Source organism: Octopus bimaculoides, chromosome 1 (assembly GCF_001194135.2).
Source record: "Octopus bimaculoides isolate UCB-OBI-ISO-001 chromosome 1, ASM119413v2, whole genome shotgun sequence".
Taxonomy (NCBI): domain Eukaryota; kingdom Metazoa; phylum Mollusca; class Cephalopoda; order Octopoda; family Octopodidae; genus Octopus; species Octopus bimaculoides.
This window is the reverse complement of record NC_068981.1, coordinates 80,232,432-80,248,947: the sequence shown is the minus strand read 5'-3', so window position 1 is coordinate 80,248,947 and position 16,516 is coordinate 80,232,432. Positions and strand designations below refer to the sequence as shown.

The following is a 16,516-nucleotide window of genomic DNA, read 5'->3' as shown; positions in this document are numbered from 1 at the left end:
TGTGTATATATCATCATCATCATCATCATCATCGTTTAACGTCCGCTTTCCATGCTAGCATGGGTTGGACGATTTGACTGAGGATATATATATATATATATATATATGTATATATTTTTCATTTCATCTAGTTTCAACTCTTGAGCTGTGGCCATGCTGGGGCACCGCCATTTGGTGTTGCTACATAATTTTACTTCACGAATGCTTTTCAGGAATTGACATTTGGTGCATGAGAGAGTGTGATGCAGCTACCCTAATCTGCATTTCCTGGCATGAAATTAGTTCATCTGAGGCACTTGACAGGAAGAGGTCCAGCTTTACCTACATCCACCCCATGCAGGTCTCTCAGGTCCTTCGGGAGGATATTGAAGAGCTGTGGACCTCTGAAGCCCAAGCTATTGCAGTATCTTGTCCTACATCTTGATGGCAAATTTGGAGTCCTTGGCACTATGCAGTGGTGCCCAGTTCTAGTATTTGTGTAACTTTCAATGCCAAAGTTTGGGACAAGTCCTTCGAGGATCTTCCAGATGTATATTATGGCATATCTTTCTCACCTGCGCTCTAAGAAATAGAGTCTTAATCTTTTGAGTCTTTTCCAATAGCTTATATGTTGCATAGAGGCTATCTTCTTCGTGTAGCTTCGTTGGATTGCCTCAAGTTCTGAGATTAATTTGACACTGGTTGGTGACTACAGCTGAGAGCAATAGTCAAAGTGGCTTAGGACAAGTGTCCTCCAGAGGACCAGCATGGTTTCCTGATTTCTTGTTCTAAAAGTTCTAAGAATCCATCTGGTTAGTTGCCTGCATTTCATTGCTAATTTAGCAACATGCATATGAAAGGATGCATCATTACTCATGTAAATGCCCAGGTCTCACACTGACTGTACCTCTGGGTTGCAATCCCTCCGGGTATTTAATGGGTATTGCATTTAGTTTTGCATGCTGATAGCACAAGGCTTGAAACTTTTCAGCATTAAACTGCATGTTATTCTTTTCAGCCCACTTGTATATTTCATCCAGCTCACATTGCAGGTGCATAGTGTCTTCAGGGTTCTGTATTACCTGTGAGACTTTTGTATCATCTGCATAACTTGTGCTCGTGGCTCTCTGTGTAGCTGAGGGCATGTCTGAGAGGGCCATTATGAACAGTAGTGGTCCCAAAACTGTGCCTTGCGGAACACAGCTCACTATTTGCATGTCATTGGAGGTGGCTCCATTGGCTACTACCACCTGACTTCTATCCTTCAGAAAGTCATGAAGCCATTCTCCCAATGGTGCTTTTTATGTCCTCAGTCAAACCGTCCAATCCATGCCAGCATGGAAAGCAGATGATAATGATGATGATGATTTGATAAGATGAGATTCACCAAAACCGGTAATATTTTCTTTATATAATTTTTAAAATCATTTTTATCAAATTTCTTCTTAAATTGAAATGTCTTAGATTTACCTCTGTGCTATTTTTACCTCCATCTTATATATATATATATATATGTATATATATATATATATATATATATCTTAGAGAGTTACCAGTCTCATGACAAGTTACTTTGGAAGTATACGTTTGTTACCATGGGTACTACCAGGAAATATGTTATGCATACAATAGTTATAATTTAATTTTTATCAAATTTCTTGGTGCTTGTACAAAATGCTGAAATGAATGCTACTTTTCAGAAGGAAAATATTTATTAAGTAAAATGAAATAAACTAGATTTCTCATTTGTATATTTAGTTTATTAAATTCAATTAATAAATTTCAACGTACCCCATCAAAAACCTATCTGCAAAATTTCATTAGAAAATGTTTATTCTTCAGTGCCTTGTATGTGTACTCATCCTGTACCTCTTATATGAATGCTTTCTGTACCTCTCTTTCACTTACAACCCCCTCTCTCTCTCTTTCCATATAATGTAAAGCATGATTAAAGAAATCAAATAACCAACATTTATATCAGTTATTATTATATAGAGATACATAAGTATACCTACACACACACACACTTACAACTTCATTGCCTTCCCCTAGCAACTGCTTGTCAAGGTTATCCTTCCACTTAAACTGTAGTTATATATCTGTGTATGTGCGTGTGTGCGTATGTGTGCACATGCTTGCAAGCGTGTGTGTGTGTAAGCATGTATCATGTATTAGGCATCTGTTGACTACATACCTTTTATCATCTTCACCACTCCCTACCACTGGTTGTCAATTTCTATGTTCCTGTATTGACTTTAACTTCAAACCCCACTGAGAACAACTTTACTTTTTATCTTCTCAGCATTGATTAAAAGAGTACCAATCTAGGGCAGTGGATCAACAGAACTGCTAGAGAATTGAGCAAGGTACTGTGCAATAATTGTTTCAGTTCTTAGCATTCTGAAAGCAATGCCTGCAATAACACAGTTGCCAAACTGCATTGACTCAGGTTGGCAGTTTTTTCCTTCAGTGTTGCAGAGAGAGAAGACTTGCATGCATGAATAGCAGCCAAACTTCCTCAAAGAATTTTGCCCAGGTTTGTGCATACATGTGCAAATGTATGGCTGACTTTGACAGATGGTGGCCTTAGAGAAGCTGTGGAGGGTTTTTTCTCTCCCTAAATCCATTGGTTGTACATAGTTTGACAGTATTTAGAATTAAAGCCCCTTTGTCTCAATAAAAATTGCCTAAGATTCCAGGAAAGCAGGCTTCCATTTTTGCAGTATGTAGAGACAATGAGGTCACTAGTTTCCGTAGAGTTCTGGGTACTGACAGGTAACATTGAAAGGATTGTTAGATTTTCTGGTAATCCATATGTTATCATATTTGACAACTGGTTTTCAAGTCTGTATTTCAATTTCTTTCTCTGTGATAGTGGCGATTCATTTCGCATAAATGATTGTATTAATCAATATGAGTAGAGTGATTAATGCATAATAATCACAAATGCCGAACTGGAAAAATTTGCATCTGCTTTCATTGGGAATTGCTTTAAGCCATTTAATGACTTCCACTGCACAGTTCCATAGAGATAAAGGTAAGGGGATTATTTTACCAAGGATATATTTGCTGATCTGCCATATTTTAGTCTTAGTAGGATTGATCAGTCACATATATTTTACAAATCATTTATCTTCTCTCATGGCTAACAATGGTTAAAAGCTCTGTAAGAGTGCATGTATCAGTGAGTGTGTTTAAGCATTACTCTTTCTGTTATTCCATTCATAAAATATTTCATTTTCTTAATTCATCTCTTAACATAAAACTTTTCACCCTCACTATGATTAATAGCTATAGATCCATTGATTCTAACACCACATTGATGTGTTAGACCATTAGCATTGTTTTGCTTTGACTTCGATTCAGTTACCATTGTAACTGACTTAATTCATGTTTCATCTTTGCTTCATTGTAGTTCAACATTCTTAAGAGTTTTAACAAAATAACATGATCATCTCACAGATGTTGATTTAACAACTAAAACCATCCTTATATTATCAATATCATTATCATAATAAACATCATTTTAGTGTCCACTTTTTTCAAGTAAGGTAATATTTCCACATGGAAGATTGGAAATGAAGGATAGTAACACTTGTTTACAATTATTAAGTGGTGTCAAGACAGGAGAGAGTAACACATGCACCACATACAATGGATTTCTTTCAGTTTCTGTCTACCAAACCCACACACAAGGCTTTGGTTGGCCCATGGCTATAGAAGAAGACACTTGTCCAAAGTGGCATGAAGCAGGACTGAATCCAAAACCATGTGGTTGGGAAGCAAAATTCTTACTACACAACCACACCTCCACTTATGGACTATGCCAACACCTATGTTGTAAATTATATTTAACACTAGTAATTACACACAATATTTAACAATTTTGTCTTTGGAACATGTCAACTTCCACCAAAATACAACCTCATACTCTTTCACTTCAGTTTGTCGATCACAAAGATTGTATAAGCCAATGAAGGTACCTCTAATGTTTACTCAACCTGCTAGAAATAGCAGCCAAATATCCTACAATTCAAACCCTACCATCTTAGAAAAGGACATGCTGGATAAAGTGGTCCTGAATGTCTTGCACTAGCTAAAAGACAGAATGGTCTCAACTGAAATCCTGCATCACCAGAAATCCTGCCTGTATGTGGTCACCCATAGCAGTCAAAGCTTCCTCAACAACTGATGTACAAGTAGTCACCTACCTCCCTCCATTTTCTTAAAAATATTTCCATGAAAGATGGAAACAAAAACAAAAATTATTGAAATAGATTCTAAAATATATAAGAAAGATGAAAATAAATAGTGAAATAAATTCATAAGATCAAAAGTCATAACTTCGATTAGCTTGGTGGTTGTTGACTCACTTCAGATACAAGTATTTTTCAGATGTACAAGTGTTTGAGAAGATTTTGTGAAAATAGATGGCATTACTAAAAAGAAATGAATATGTGAAAACGGAAGCAGAAATTTAAAACATGAGCAGGATGAAACTTTTTCAGGCGCAAGCATAGCTGTGTGGAGGAGATGCTTGTTTCTCAACCATGGAGTGTTGGGTTTTGCAGCACCTTGCAATACTTTGGACAAGTGTTTTCTACTTAAAACCTTGGGCTGACCAGAGGCTTGTATGTAGATTTGGATCAGAGACTGAAAGAAACCTAGTGTGTGTGTGTGTGTGCATGTACCCATGTCTTGACATTATGTGGTGGCTGTAAATATTGTTGTTCAATTCCAGTTTACCATGAAAAACATGTCTGGTCATAGGGAAATATTACCTTGCTTGGAAGCAGGTAAAGAGGCTGGCAACAGGAAGGGCATCCAGCCATAGAAAACTACCTCAACAAATCCCATCTGACCCATGCAAGAATGGAAAATGGACATTGAATGGTGGTGGTGGTGGTGGTGGTGGTGATGATGATGATGATGATGATGATGATGATGTTAATGGAAGTAAAACAATGTCTTATCACAAAAATATTTTTGCATGATTATCAACCTAGATAAGAATCCCAAACAAAAATGAAAACAAGTTGTGTTTAACCCTTTAGCATCCAGATTACACTGTCAAATTTAATAGTTACTGATTCACATAATTTTGAATTAATCATGCATTATCTCATAGCTTCAAGATTTTGATGATGTGATTGCTCATTTTTAGAATGACATTGTAGGGTAGGTGTAAGAGATCAAATCTAGCATGTTTAAACATGAAACAGGTAACGTATTTGGGCCTAATATGGCTGGTTTAAATGCTAATGGGTTAAATTATCACTAAATACCAAGCAAGTGCTTTTGAGAATATTTGGTCAGGAAACTAATAAACTGACTAAAAGTAGTGTTGTTTCATGGAATATTGCTTTACCAAAGTTACCAAATTAATTAATATTTCCTCACAAACTGATCATTGTCAGTATTACAAATGAATGTAAATGTCTTTATATAGAGTCCAGTAGGTACTCTATATAGAGTATCAGTGGGTATTCACAAAAACAGGTACACATATCTACTTTAACAATACTAAAAAGATGAGAGAGAAATTTCCTCCTGGAATCTATCAGAGATAACATAGCCTCTATTCTCAAAGACAAGGTGATTTAACTACATGGAATTAAGTGTCCGTCCCAAATACACAACAGGACACATAGTTAGAGCTGTAACAAGAGGGGGAGCAGGGGCATCCCTTTCCCTGATACAGATGTGAAGGAGTACAAAATTTCCTCTGGCCTATTATGCCTGTTAATTAAAGTGGGGTGGTGGTGCCAAAGGTGTCTTAGCCCCCCACTCCCACCAATGCTGAGAACCCTTGCTATACCACTGCCTACAGTACATTTTAACTCAATACATATGAGCTGAGATGCAACACATATTCACAAAGCTGTTTCACATTTATTCAGCTTTTAGTAACCAGTATTTTAACAGCTGTCAAAAATCTCTACTCCATATGTATAGGATGGATATGCTATATCACCTGCTGTGTCTAATGTGTCATAATTTAATATTCAAACAAGAATTGATATTATTAATAGTATTATAATACACTCTGCCGTATTAAATATTCATTTCCCACACTGGCAGAAAAGGGATATAGTTGATTGAATCAACTCCAGTATATTATTTTACAAGCCCAGAGAGATGAAACACAAGCAGGGTTTCAACTCAAAGGAGACATAAGTAAATATTGCATGTCATTTAATCTAGGACACCACCACTTCTGTCTTTCTATTGCTATTTAATGTTAAACATAAAAACTATCCATAAAACTTCTATATTTCAGATATCAAAGCTTTATTTATAATTTTCTGACATGTAGCTATTTCAAAAAATCTTTCCAAAATATTGTTTGTAGCCACAGCCAGAATTAGGTATAAGCAATGATGGTACTAAATCAGAGCAAGGCTGGGTTTCTAGTAGATATGCAAAGTATAAATTTAATATAATCCATACATGCTTTATTTATTTCATGTCTGTGAGTGATGGAGGCAAAAAAATACTATTATTATTTTATAACCAACTGATCTGGACCTAACAATGATCTATGATGTCTATTCAATCAGTGTCAACTGTACTACTACCCTTTCAACAGATAGATAAACTATTCAATATTATCCTTTGAAAACTGGCCAAGTTAAAGCCAGATAGAACTGGTATCAGTGAACTACAGTTACCAATGAAGTAGTTCATTCAGTATATGATAGTAATTTTTGTTTGTTTGTTTGTGTTTATGTGTGTACACACCCTCAAATATTCAGACATAAGTCAACAAACACATGCATGAACATACAAACTGCTTGTATGTTTTCACCAGTATTTTGTTTTCTAATTCATTTTTGTGTAACTTCTCTTCTGTCCCTGAACTCTTACCATTTCTCTCTCTCACTTCATTTGTTCATAACTCCTTCCATGTTAACAGCATCTCAAATTTGTACCCTTGCATGCACTTCTATCATACCCTCCATATTCCTCTTGCCTTCCTTTTTACCTCACACTTGTGCCTGCTTCCACATCCACACATCCATGCCTTCCTCATATACCTTAATGATTACACACATGCACCAGCACCACACACCCGTTAACTTAAAACCACTATAAACTTCAATACTCGTACACTTACACCCCAACAAATCACATACATCACTCCTCCAAATGCCTTCTCTAATCACAGATACACTCCTGTACATGCAATACATATCAGTTCTTTTTCTCAAATAATGTGTATGAGACAAGGAAGCATTTACACAGTTGCTTAACCAGTAGAATAGGGTAAAGGGTAAAGACCCCCTTCAATCATGAATGACCATGGGATTGCACCTAGAAAGTTAACCTCTGAGGCACAAGTCCAGGCAAGTTTGTTTATGGAAGACCTACAGCTGCCTATGCATACCAGCCTCCACTCTCCATGCCACCAATGTTATCCAAGGGAAAGGGAAAAGCTGATACAGCTTGGCACCAGTGACACTAACTCATTTCTACAGGTGAGTGAACTGGAGCAATATGAAATAAAGTGTCTTGCTCAAGAACACAACACACAGCCCACTCTGGAAATCGAACTCACTACCATATGATTACGAGCCCGATGCTCTAACCACCGAGCCATGTGCCACAAAATATAGTACCTATATCTCTTAAATCACATACCATAACATCTTAATTACAAAAGAACACACTGGGTTGTGTAGTTTGAGGTAGATTATGAATGAAAGTAAACTGGATGACCAGAGCTGGCAAATACATTCAACAGCAACAACAAAAAATATGTGAGTGATGGGTCTTGTCTCAATCTTGTTCCAGTTTTTCAGTCAAATGAATTCCATACCTCATTGAATTATACTTAATGTAATCCTCAAATACAGCTAACATAGAAGGATTTCAAGCAGTTTCCATTGGCTGAGTTTCACTCAAAGCTATAGTAAAAAAAACAAACAAACAAACCCAAAACACAAACAACGACCTAAAGTGTTGCACAGCTTGATGGAACTTGGAATATTGTAATTGTTGAGAAACTAACTTTTTAATCATTCTGCCACCCCTGTGTCCATACACACATATTTATAGTAAAAATATAAATGAACCAACATATTGATGAAAAAAAAAAGGTTTGTAAAAATTTAACCCTTCAGCATTCACATTACTCTGTCAATTGCAATGCTTATTTATTCAAATTATTTTGAATCAACCACACATTATCTCATAGCTTCAAAATTTCAATGATGTAGTTGTTTATGTTTAGAATGACATTGCAGGGTAGATGTGAGAGGCTAGACTTGGCTGGTTTGAACATAAAACAATTAAGATATTTTGGTCAAATATGGCTGGTTTGAATGCTAAAGTTTTAGGTCATCATCATCCTCATCATTGTTTAACGCCTGCCTTCCATGCTGGCATGGGTTGAACGGGTTGACAGGAGCTGGCCAGGCAGAAGCCTGCACCAGACTTCTGTGTCTGTTTCAGCACTGTTTTTACAGCTGGATGTCCTTCCTAACGTCAACTATCTAGCAGAGGTATCTATATAAATTGCCAGGTGATATTCCGGTGTGCTAAAAGTGTGAATTCATGGATACGAAAGAAGAATACTTACTTTTCAGTTTTTATATTCTCTGTGCTCTTATTAGAAACACATCCTCCAAAAACATTGCGGAGCACAGACATGGTTTGCTACCATTGGCTAGCAGGACCTATTTGTAGCCTGCATTAGTCCACCTGAGTTAGCAGCACTGGCAACACCTCAGGTGATGAAAGTGAAAAGACCAGTTCATATTTATAGATGTTTCTGCAAAGGCTGAGCACAGGATGATAATTCTGAAGTTTCTTGGAGATCAGTAGTTGTGGAAGAACTTGTAGCAATAGCAACAGCAGTTATCAGTAGTGTCATTGACATTATCATTAGATGAACCATAGCAATTTGGCAGTCTGTGTGAAAGAAACAAAACAAAAAAATAATTTTTAAAATGGTTATTATTTAAAAAAAAATTATTAAGTATTTTATAACAACTGTAAAAGAAAGTCAGAAACAGAGAGAGAGAGAGAGAGAGAGAGGTGGGCAAGGAGGGGAAAACATGAAAATACAGAACATTAAGTTTATTTAAGTTATTCACTATATTGTTTATCTCAAGGATTATTTAGATCAGTTCAGTACTGAGACTAGTTTGATAGTTCACTGTTCTGAGTTCAAATTTCAGACCCTCATTTTCCAGATGAATGAAATATCAATAATATATTGTAATAAATTTCAATCATTTATATCTCTTTCTGACAAAATTAGATATGCCTAGTCAATGAAATAAATAATTAATTTCAAATCATCATTAGGTGCAGGTGTGGCAAGTGCAGATATGGTTTGAAGGTGCAGCATTAGCTGTGTGATTAAGAGGTTTGCTTTCCAAGCAGGTTCAATCCCACTAACTGTGTCAAGAAGTGTCTTTAATTTATATGACATTAAAAGGAAAAGGGTATGAGATTCATGGATTCTCTACATCCTGGAGAATAATGATAAATTTAGAAAAAAATTCATGTGGAATAAGTATGTTACCAGAAAAACAGATTAGAAGAAATAATAAATGACACCACATCAGGAACCCAAAATTAGTTCTTAAAATCTCAAAATCTCATACAATAAGCACAGTTTTTTATGATTACATCATCCTGTTAATACCAAAACTAGCAAAAGAAAGCAAAAAAAAGAAAAAAATTTTCTCCTCCAGAAAGGTAAGAGAGTCAGTTGTCATAGATTTATAATATATCAACTTATTTTATAAGGTTTCACTTAACTCTCTTCATGGTTGCAAACACCTACCTGAAAGTTGATGGTTTTATAAAATGGATTTATATCTTAAACTTTGAACTTTAAAGTTGATGCAAAACAAAAAAAAATAAAAAGATTACTGAGCTATGAGAATATACATAAATATATGTATGTATGTATACACACACACACACACACATCTATATATAATTCAGCCAAGCATAGTTTGAAGTTTTTTAATTAACCAGAATGATGAAATTAGATAAAGTCAATGAACAACCTTAACTCAATCTATAAAAGAGTTCCATAGTTCCAAATGACGAAAAGAAAAGAAATAACATTTTGCATGAAAAGCCCATTTAAAATAATACAAATTGTATGTGCAAGAAATTTCATTAATTTTTAGTTTAGAAGTTACCAAATCAGAGCTGAAGAGGTCATGAAATAAAGAAACAACACTATACCCTTTCCTTCAATACTAGTTTATGCCTCATCAACTAAAAAGCTTTTAAAAGAAACACACACAAATATATATGTATGGGGACAGAACCAGTTACGTAAAGTTAGCATCACATTCATAACTAACACATAATAAAAACTATGATAGAAATGTATACAGTATGTTTGCAATGAAACTGCGTAATTCTTCAAAAGGAAGGGGGAAATAGAGATGATTATCCTTCTTAGCAATGTTAGTTATGGTAGCAATTGTAAGGAACAGCAGGGGAGAGGACTAAAAAAAAAATGCCCTTGTCTGGTGGAATGTACCACTGGTTGCAGAATTTATGATATAAAAATGTGTCCTTGCCAGAGAAGTATAGAACAACCTCCAATGAAATATCACTGACAGAAGTTCTTCATACAACAGCCTCTACATTTTTCATTAACATATACTTGAGTAAGGATTTATTTATCTATTTTACCTATTTATTTACAACTAGATACTGCTGTTCACTAGTGAGTTATATATTTTGCAGTTATTCAAAGTTTAAAATATATAAAAATAAAATGAAAATAAAGAAGAGGAAAAGTCATCCCTGAGATTTGTAGAAGAAAATACTATATAGTAGTATGTACAACCTTCAACAATAACACATTAAGAGAGAGAGAGAGAGAGAGAGAGAGAGAGAGAGAGAGAGAGAGAGAGAGAGAGAGAGAGAGAGAGAGAGAGAGAGAGAGAGAGAGAGAGAGAGTGAAAAATAAATAAAAAAACATTCCCATAACTTACTCTGTTACATTATACCATTACTGAAATAAGACAGTTGCTCAGTATTTACAGCTTATTGTAATCAACTTTCTTCATTAAACATAGCTTGTTTCTTGAAACCTGATAAAGCATGCTTTTCAGTGAAATTTTTGCTTAAAATCAAGTTGATGATGATGATGGTAACAATGGTTTCTTTTATTAGCCACAGGGGCACAGATGAGGGGGACATCAAAAGAGCAGACCACAATTTGTGTAGGGATTTATATAAAGGACGGGGAGAAAGAAATGGAAAAGACAGTGAAATGCAATAAAAGTATACACAGTATAGAATGTATGTGATAATATGAACGATGCAGTTCTGATACAGGAGAAACTCCAACTAGGGCCAATCAAGGAACCTCACAGATCCAGGATTACCCTGACCACCAAAGGTACTTGCCCTATTTCCTGCTCACCAGTCTACAGGTGCATACTTAAAGTAGGACCATTCCCCCTAACCATTTTTGCCAGAAACACCCATCTTTTCAGAAATTCACTCAAAGGTACCATTTTCCCCTCCACCCTCACTTTCCTTCCCAAGTGAAACTTAAAGTTAATGAGAACTTGACCAAAGAGGAGAGTGTCTTTCCCCAATCCTTTCAGCCTCGTCCACCACACAACCTCTTTTGCCATAGCCACTAGACAGAAGAACACTGCCTGCCCAGCATTGTTAAAGGTGAGTAGTGGGTTGAGGTGCATGATAGATTTGGCTAATAGTTGAATTTGTCCCACATGTGATAACAGCTGTTCAACAGAACTCCACAAGTCAACAATACTCAGACATTGCACAAGTGCATGCAAAACAGTTTAGGCGCTCTGCATGCATCTCAAACAGTTCTGCCTCACAGCTCTTCTGACTGGATAACTTCCAGAAATCCCTAGTCTGTCCGTGCCTGGTAGCACTATGAGTCCAGGGATTTCTGAAAGCTATCCATAGTTGTATCAGGCCAGAAAGTCCTCAAAAATAAACCAGCTCATTCATCCTTGTCAATGCCTAGAGTTTCTCCAAGAACGTCATCAATGATAACAGGTTCAGATTTTGGCACAAGGCCAACAATTTTGGAGTGGGGGTAAGTTGATTACATCGACACCAGTGTTCAACTGGTACTTATTTTAATGGTCTCAAAAAGATGAAAGGCAAAGTCAACTATGGCAGAATTTGAACTCAGAATGTAAAGACAGACAAAATACAGTTAAGCATTTTGCCCAGCACAGTAATGATTCTGTCAGCAAGCCACTTGACAATGATGGTGACAGCAGTGGTGGTGGTGATGATGGTGACAACAATAATAGAGTGCAAGAGAAAATACTTCAGTTGAAAAAAAAAAAAAGAGAAACTGATAAGAAAGTTGTTAAGATGGTTTTTAAGTTGTTTATGAAATGTTCAAAAACATTCTATCAACTCCAAACAATTTTCATACATAAAGAAAAAGAAACATTATAGACGCACAAATATATGCGCAAGCATATGAACAACATATCAAAGGTTGTAAAAAAAGAGTAAACCTTCTTGCAGAGATTTCTAACATAAGTCAAGTTGTTAGTTAAAATTGCTCTCTTGAAATATACAGGTCTCCTTGATCTCTGTCTGTCTCTCTCTCAATATATATATATATATATATATATATATATATATATATATATAGGGTGTGATGGGTAAATTGTTGCCATTTTATATTTCTAATTCTGCATATGTGCATCGTTTGTGTTTGATTTTGTTGACTACACAGGATAGTAGGGTCAGTTGAGCAGTGACTGTGAGAAAAACAGCACCATGAAGCAATTCACTCTGCCAGAAATTTGGAAATGACATATTGTACTGCTTGGCATTCGTGCCGGAAGCTCGATTACAAACATTTCAGAGTGTTTGGGTGTCAATCTGAATGTTTGCCATGCTCCCAAAACATGTACCAAGAGTGATAAAAATCAAACATCATGGTGTTTGGAGTGATCACTAGTGATGGTGACGTTATGCCTCTATTCATCTTCCCACACAGCCTCAGACTCAACATGGAGGCCTACATCAAGTACCTGGAGGAGGTAGTGTTGCTCTGGGTCAAGAAGTTGGCTGTTGGAAGACCCTATGTCAGACAACAGGACTATGCATCATGCCACACAAGCAGGAGTACCCAGTCATGGCAGTCAGACAATTTCTGCGACCACATCACCCCTAACATCTGGCCACCTAACTCCTCAGACTGCAACCCTCTTGATTATTATGTTGAGCGAGATACCAACAAAACTCCTTGTAACACCAAAGATGAACTGAAGGCAAAGATTATGGCAGCATTCACCAACTTAAACAAGGAGACCATCCAGAAGAGTTGCAGGAGATTCCAAAGTCGTCTGGAGGCCGTGGTTGAAGCCAATGGTGATTTTATTGAATAAACTAGCTGAAGTACCTGGTTAATACGATGTTTGTTTATAGCCATGAAACATTTTCAAAAGTATTAAATCTATATTAATGGGTAGGACCAATTTGACGAAAAAATGAGCAGAGTCTGGTAGCGAAACTGTGTTGTCGTCATTTTTATGCACGTGCATAAAATGGTGAAAGTTTTACACTTTGGAGCACGTTTCATCAAATTGATGTCATGACGGCTTGTGTGCAAAATGCCTAAATTTTGCTTGAGAAATAAAATGCTCTTACCTAATCAAAACCTGAAACACTGTGAAATTAAAACAATGAATTGAAATAATAAGTTTTAGCAAATCAAAACAATTTGCATTGAAATGAAGAATTAGCAAATGCTAAATAGATTACCGTTAATAAGCTGTCTGTTTATACCCATGAAACATTTTTCATCAAATTTCGGCATTTTTCGTCAAATTGATGTCATGATGGCTAGTGCGAAAAATGCTGAAATTTTACGATTTTTGAAAAATCGATGCTGATTAAAAATCGATTTTTTAAAAATTCAAGTGCATAAGCGACCGCATGGGCATAAACCTCACCACACATGTCAAGTTTCATCAAGGTCTGTTGGATAGTCTTGGAGGAGTTAAAGTAACAAACACACAAACTTGCCATTTATTATAGATTTACTCTTTAGCATTTCAAGATATTCTTATGTAATTTTGTAAATATATCTGTTCAAATGAGATGTCAGTGTTATGGCCAGATGTCCTTCCTAACGCTAATCCTTTTAGTCACATCTTATAATGTGCAAGGATTTCTACCAACGAGGTATTGAAAATCTTGTTGAACATTGGGAAGAAGTTGTAAACAAGGGTGAATACATTATTGATTAATTAGTTGTTATTTTTTATTAAACCTTTTAAAAAATTTAAATTTAAAGAAACAGTGGGAACTTAGTTACCAACCTAATACTATGGCTAACTATGAGAAGTGCTTTTTTCCCAATATTCTCAGAAGCCATGAAAATGGTTATGGGTACTATCTTTCCTCTTCTAAACCATTAAAAGGGAGGGTAAAACTCCATTATTTTCAGGTGACTTTCATTTCTTGTGTTATATTTGGATGTCCTTTCAGGTGTGAAACCCTTTAAACTACATAATATATTACAGTTCTATATTTAAGAGATGAGGAATTATGTGCATTATTTACATAATTTACATTCAACGGATATTTGTCCTCATCTTGTTTGTTATTAACACAACGTTTCGGCTGATATACCCTCCAGCCTTCTTCGGGTGTCTTGGGGGAAATTTTGAACTTGGGTTCTCATTCCTAAGGTATTTTTCGATGTTATTATTATTATTGTTCATGTCACTACTTGGAATCGAACTCGAAATCTTGGGGTTAGTAACCCACGCTCTTAACCACTATGCCATATGCCCGTGGGAAATTGTTGTGTTAATAACAAACAAGATGAAGACAAATATCCGTTGAATGTAAATAATGTACATAATATATATTACAATAATGGGGGCTGCTGTAGTTCAATACTAACTAAACAACTTTGTGCCCAGACAAAAAAGTAGATCTGTGGTTTGACTATAATACTTGACAATTTCCTAACTGGTATAGCTTTATGTTCATGGCCCAAATATTTAACTTCTTTCAGTTTGAGAGGACTTGCTGAGCTTTCTTCCCTGGGCTAAAAGTAAAAAGAAAGAACAAAATGAACAGGTTGATACAAATCTATTTCATTAGTATTGCTATCTGTGTGGTATTGACAAATACTTGTGTTGGCTTGCTGTGCTGAGTTCACTATATTTTTCATGGGAAAAATCTGCCAAGTTCAGGGATCTTTTTGTCTGTTGGGTAAAAAATCTTCTTATGCTAGCATTCGCATTCTAGCCAAGAGGTGCTTATCTTAGTATTAGAGGGCCTACTCTTATTGTTTATTGATCTGGATTGAAATTCTTCCTGCATTGAGTTTGATTTTCATTTCTATCAGAGTTCAATAAAATTTGTATTAGTAAGATTAATATTAGTCAATTCTGTTTTATCTGTTTTCAGGTTCAGAATGAATTTCAAGTCGGTGACATTGGTTGGACTGTCTACAAAGATCGACAGAAAAATTTCCCTATAAGAACATCCAGAGTGAAAACTTTGGCTAATTATGACATTCAGTAAGAGAGATGTTCTTTTTGTTTCCTTTTTAATTTCTTTAATTTCTCTCTTCCTCTTTACTGTTTATCGCTATCTATTTTGTTCTCACTCTCATTTTATCATGGTTTATCTGTTTGCCATTCTACATCTCATACACATACACACATCCTTTCTCATTTTATATTTCTGTTTCTTTCTTATTTTTTTTTTTGTCTCTTTCTTTCTCTTGTCTGCTCCATTTCTTTGTGTCATTTCTCTTTCTCTATCATTCGCTTCTTTTTCTCATTATCTGCCTACTAATTTCATTGTTTCTATCTATATTGGTCTGAAGCAGACTGGTAATAACATCTCTTGAAATTTAAAACCCATAAACTATCTAGATATATTCTACAAAATTGATACTACCCACAAGTTCATTTTGTCTATTCTGTCTTTCCAAGGTTGATAAAAAAAATACTTCTACTCTTGAACCAACAACATCTTACCTAATTTTAACTCTCATTTCAGCATGGGCTTTTTGAAGATATCACTAATAATTTCAGTTTACACACCCCTTCTTACCTAATTTAACTCTATTTTTTCACTCAGTCATGGAGATATGCTGTTTCTCAACTTTGAGTCAGATGCCAGTAGCCGACTAACTCAAGATTCTGTAGTAGCTTCAACTTCAACAGCCATTCCTGTGGACTCCAAAAAATATAGTGCAAACAGCACTGTTTCCAACGCCAGCACCGTATCCCATCTACCACACAAAGGCATTGTTTTGGATGAAGTTGATGAAATTCTTGAAAAAGAGGATGGTAAAGTTGAGAGACAACGTAATGAACAGTTGTAAGTATTTGTGAAAAATGCTTTGCTGGAAGTAAATTAATGGCCCTCTCAGCTGTGTGGTTATAGTGCACTAACAATAAGATTGTCATTTCAAATCCATTGCATATATTGTGTTGTGACTCAGATCGCCTGCTTTGCAAATAAGTATCAGATATTACAGCAGAATAACATGTGGTTGACTGGTGTATATATATAT

The 16,516-nt window shown here is 35.7% G+C and overlaps 1 protein-coding gene across 6 annotated transcripts in view; it reads right to left on the bottom strand.

Moving 5' to 3' along the window:
• Positions 1–16,516, bottom strand: part of LOC106870372 (uncharacterized) — a 213,924-nt gene that overhangs the window by 83,744 nt on the left and 113,664 nt on the right. For all 6 annotated transcript variants that reach the window (XM_052967713.1, XM_052967711.1, XM_052967716.1 and 3 more), the window contains one exon: positions 8,561–8,892. In XM_052967713.1, the coding sequence (XP_052823673.1) occupies positions 8,561–8,631 (71 nt within the window). In that variant the 5' untranslated portion in view covers positions 8,632–8,892. The remainder of the gene's footprint in view (positions 1–8,560; positions 8,893–16,516) is intronic.